This window comes from Geospiza fortis, unplaced genomic scaffold, assembly GCF_000277835.1.
Source record: "Geospiza fortis unplaced genomic scaffold, GeoFor_1.0 scaffold120, whole genome shotgun sequence".
NCBI classification, from domain to species: domain Eukaryota; kingdom Metazoa; phylum Chordata; class Aves; order Passeriformes; family Thraupidae; genus Geospiza; species Geospiza fortis.
The window spans coordinates 3810722-3811735 of record NW_005054364.1 but is presented as its reverse complement, the minus strand read 5'-3'; the positions used below and the strand labels follow the sequence as shown (position 1 = coordinate 3811735).

The 1014-nt window shown below is 48.7% G+C and overlaps 1 protein-coding gene across 1 annotated transcript in view; it reads right to left on the bottom strand.

The window, feature by feature from the left end:
* Positions 1–1014, bottom strand: part of WT1 (WT1 transcription factor) — a 32957-nt gene that overhangs the window by 22393 nt on the left and 9550 nt on the right. Inside the window, exon 4 of the mRNA XM_005424168.2 lies at positions 399–476. Coding sequence (XP_005424225.1) covers positions 399–476 — 78 coding nt within the window. The remainder of the gene's footprint in view (positions 1–398; positions 477–1014) is intronic.

Sequence of the window (1014 nt, the reverse complement as noted above, 5' to 3'; positions counted from 1 at the left end):
CGACACGCCGGTCACCCGCTCGCCCGGTGCCACCGGAGCCCGGCGCACCCAGAGCTGCGGGCACTGCCCCGCCCGGTGCCACCGGAGCCCGGCGCACCCAGAGCTGCGGGCCCTGCCCCGCCCGGTGCCACCGGAGCCCGGCGCACCCAGAGCTGCGGGCACTGCCCTGCCCTGCCCGGTGCCACCCAGAGCTGCGGGCCCGGCCAGCCAGCAGCCCGAGCCTTCGCTCAGGCTGGGGCGAGGATCATCAGAAACACGGCAAGGTGATGAGCCACTCTCAGGACCGGACAGTATTTTTTTTTTGGTACAATTTTTCGAATTCAAAAATCCGAGATAAAGTTAGCTCAGCAATGCAGCTTCACTAGGGCAGCAGGTTAGAAGAGAACAAAGCTCCTTACCCTTTCAGTGTGGATCCCAAGTTCATTTGATTCCATGTCATGCATTCAAGCTGTGAGGTCATCTGGTATAAATTGTCACTGTTGTGAAAAGATGTAGGGTTAGGACTAAAATTGCAGCTATCAAATAAAAACCAAAAAATCAGAATGTCAACGATTTCTTTGTTATTTGTTTTAAATATATAACAGTAGAAAGTGATTTTATTTTATATATTCCCTTTTTTCGATGCATTATTAAAAAATAAAAGGAAATAAAATAAAAGGAAATTTGTGGCTCGAAAAGACACTTTGAATCTGCAAGCCTGACGCTTTGGAAAGAGCTGGAAATAGAAACATAAAACATTTTCCTTCCCGAAAAATAATATCCGATATTGATACGTCGAAATGAATGAAACGAATATAAGCAGCACGGCGGGGTAACGCGAAGGATTATTTGTTTTAAAAAGTCAAATCTGTTAACTGTTTTAACCAGGAGTGTGAGAGACCACGTGGGTAATGGAGTGAAACAGCTATCGTGACTCGTGATGGATGTTGCTACACAGAGGGGCTTGACAAGCGGCAGAAAAATGGAGTGGCTGAGCGATAAGCGGAGCTGAGCGCTGGAGCAGGCTCCTTCCCC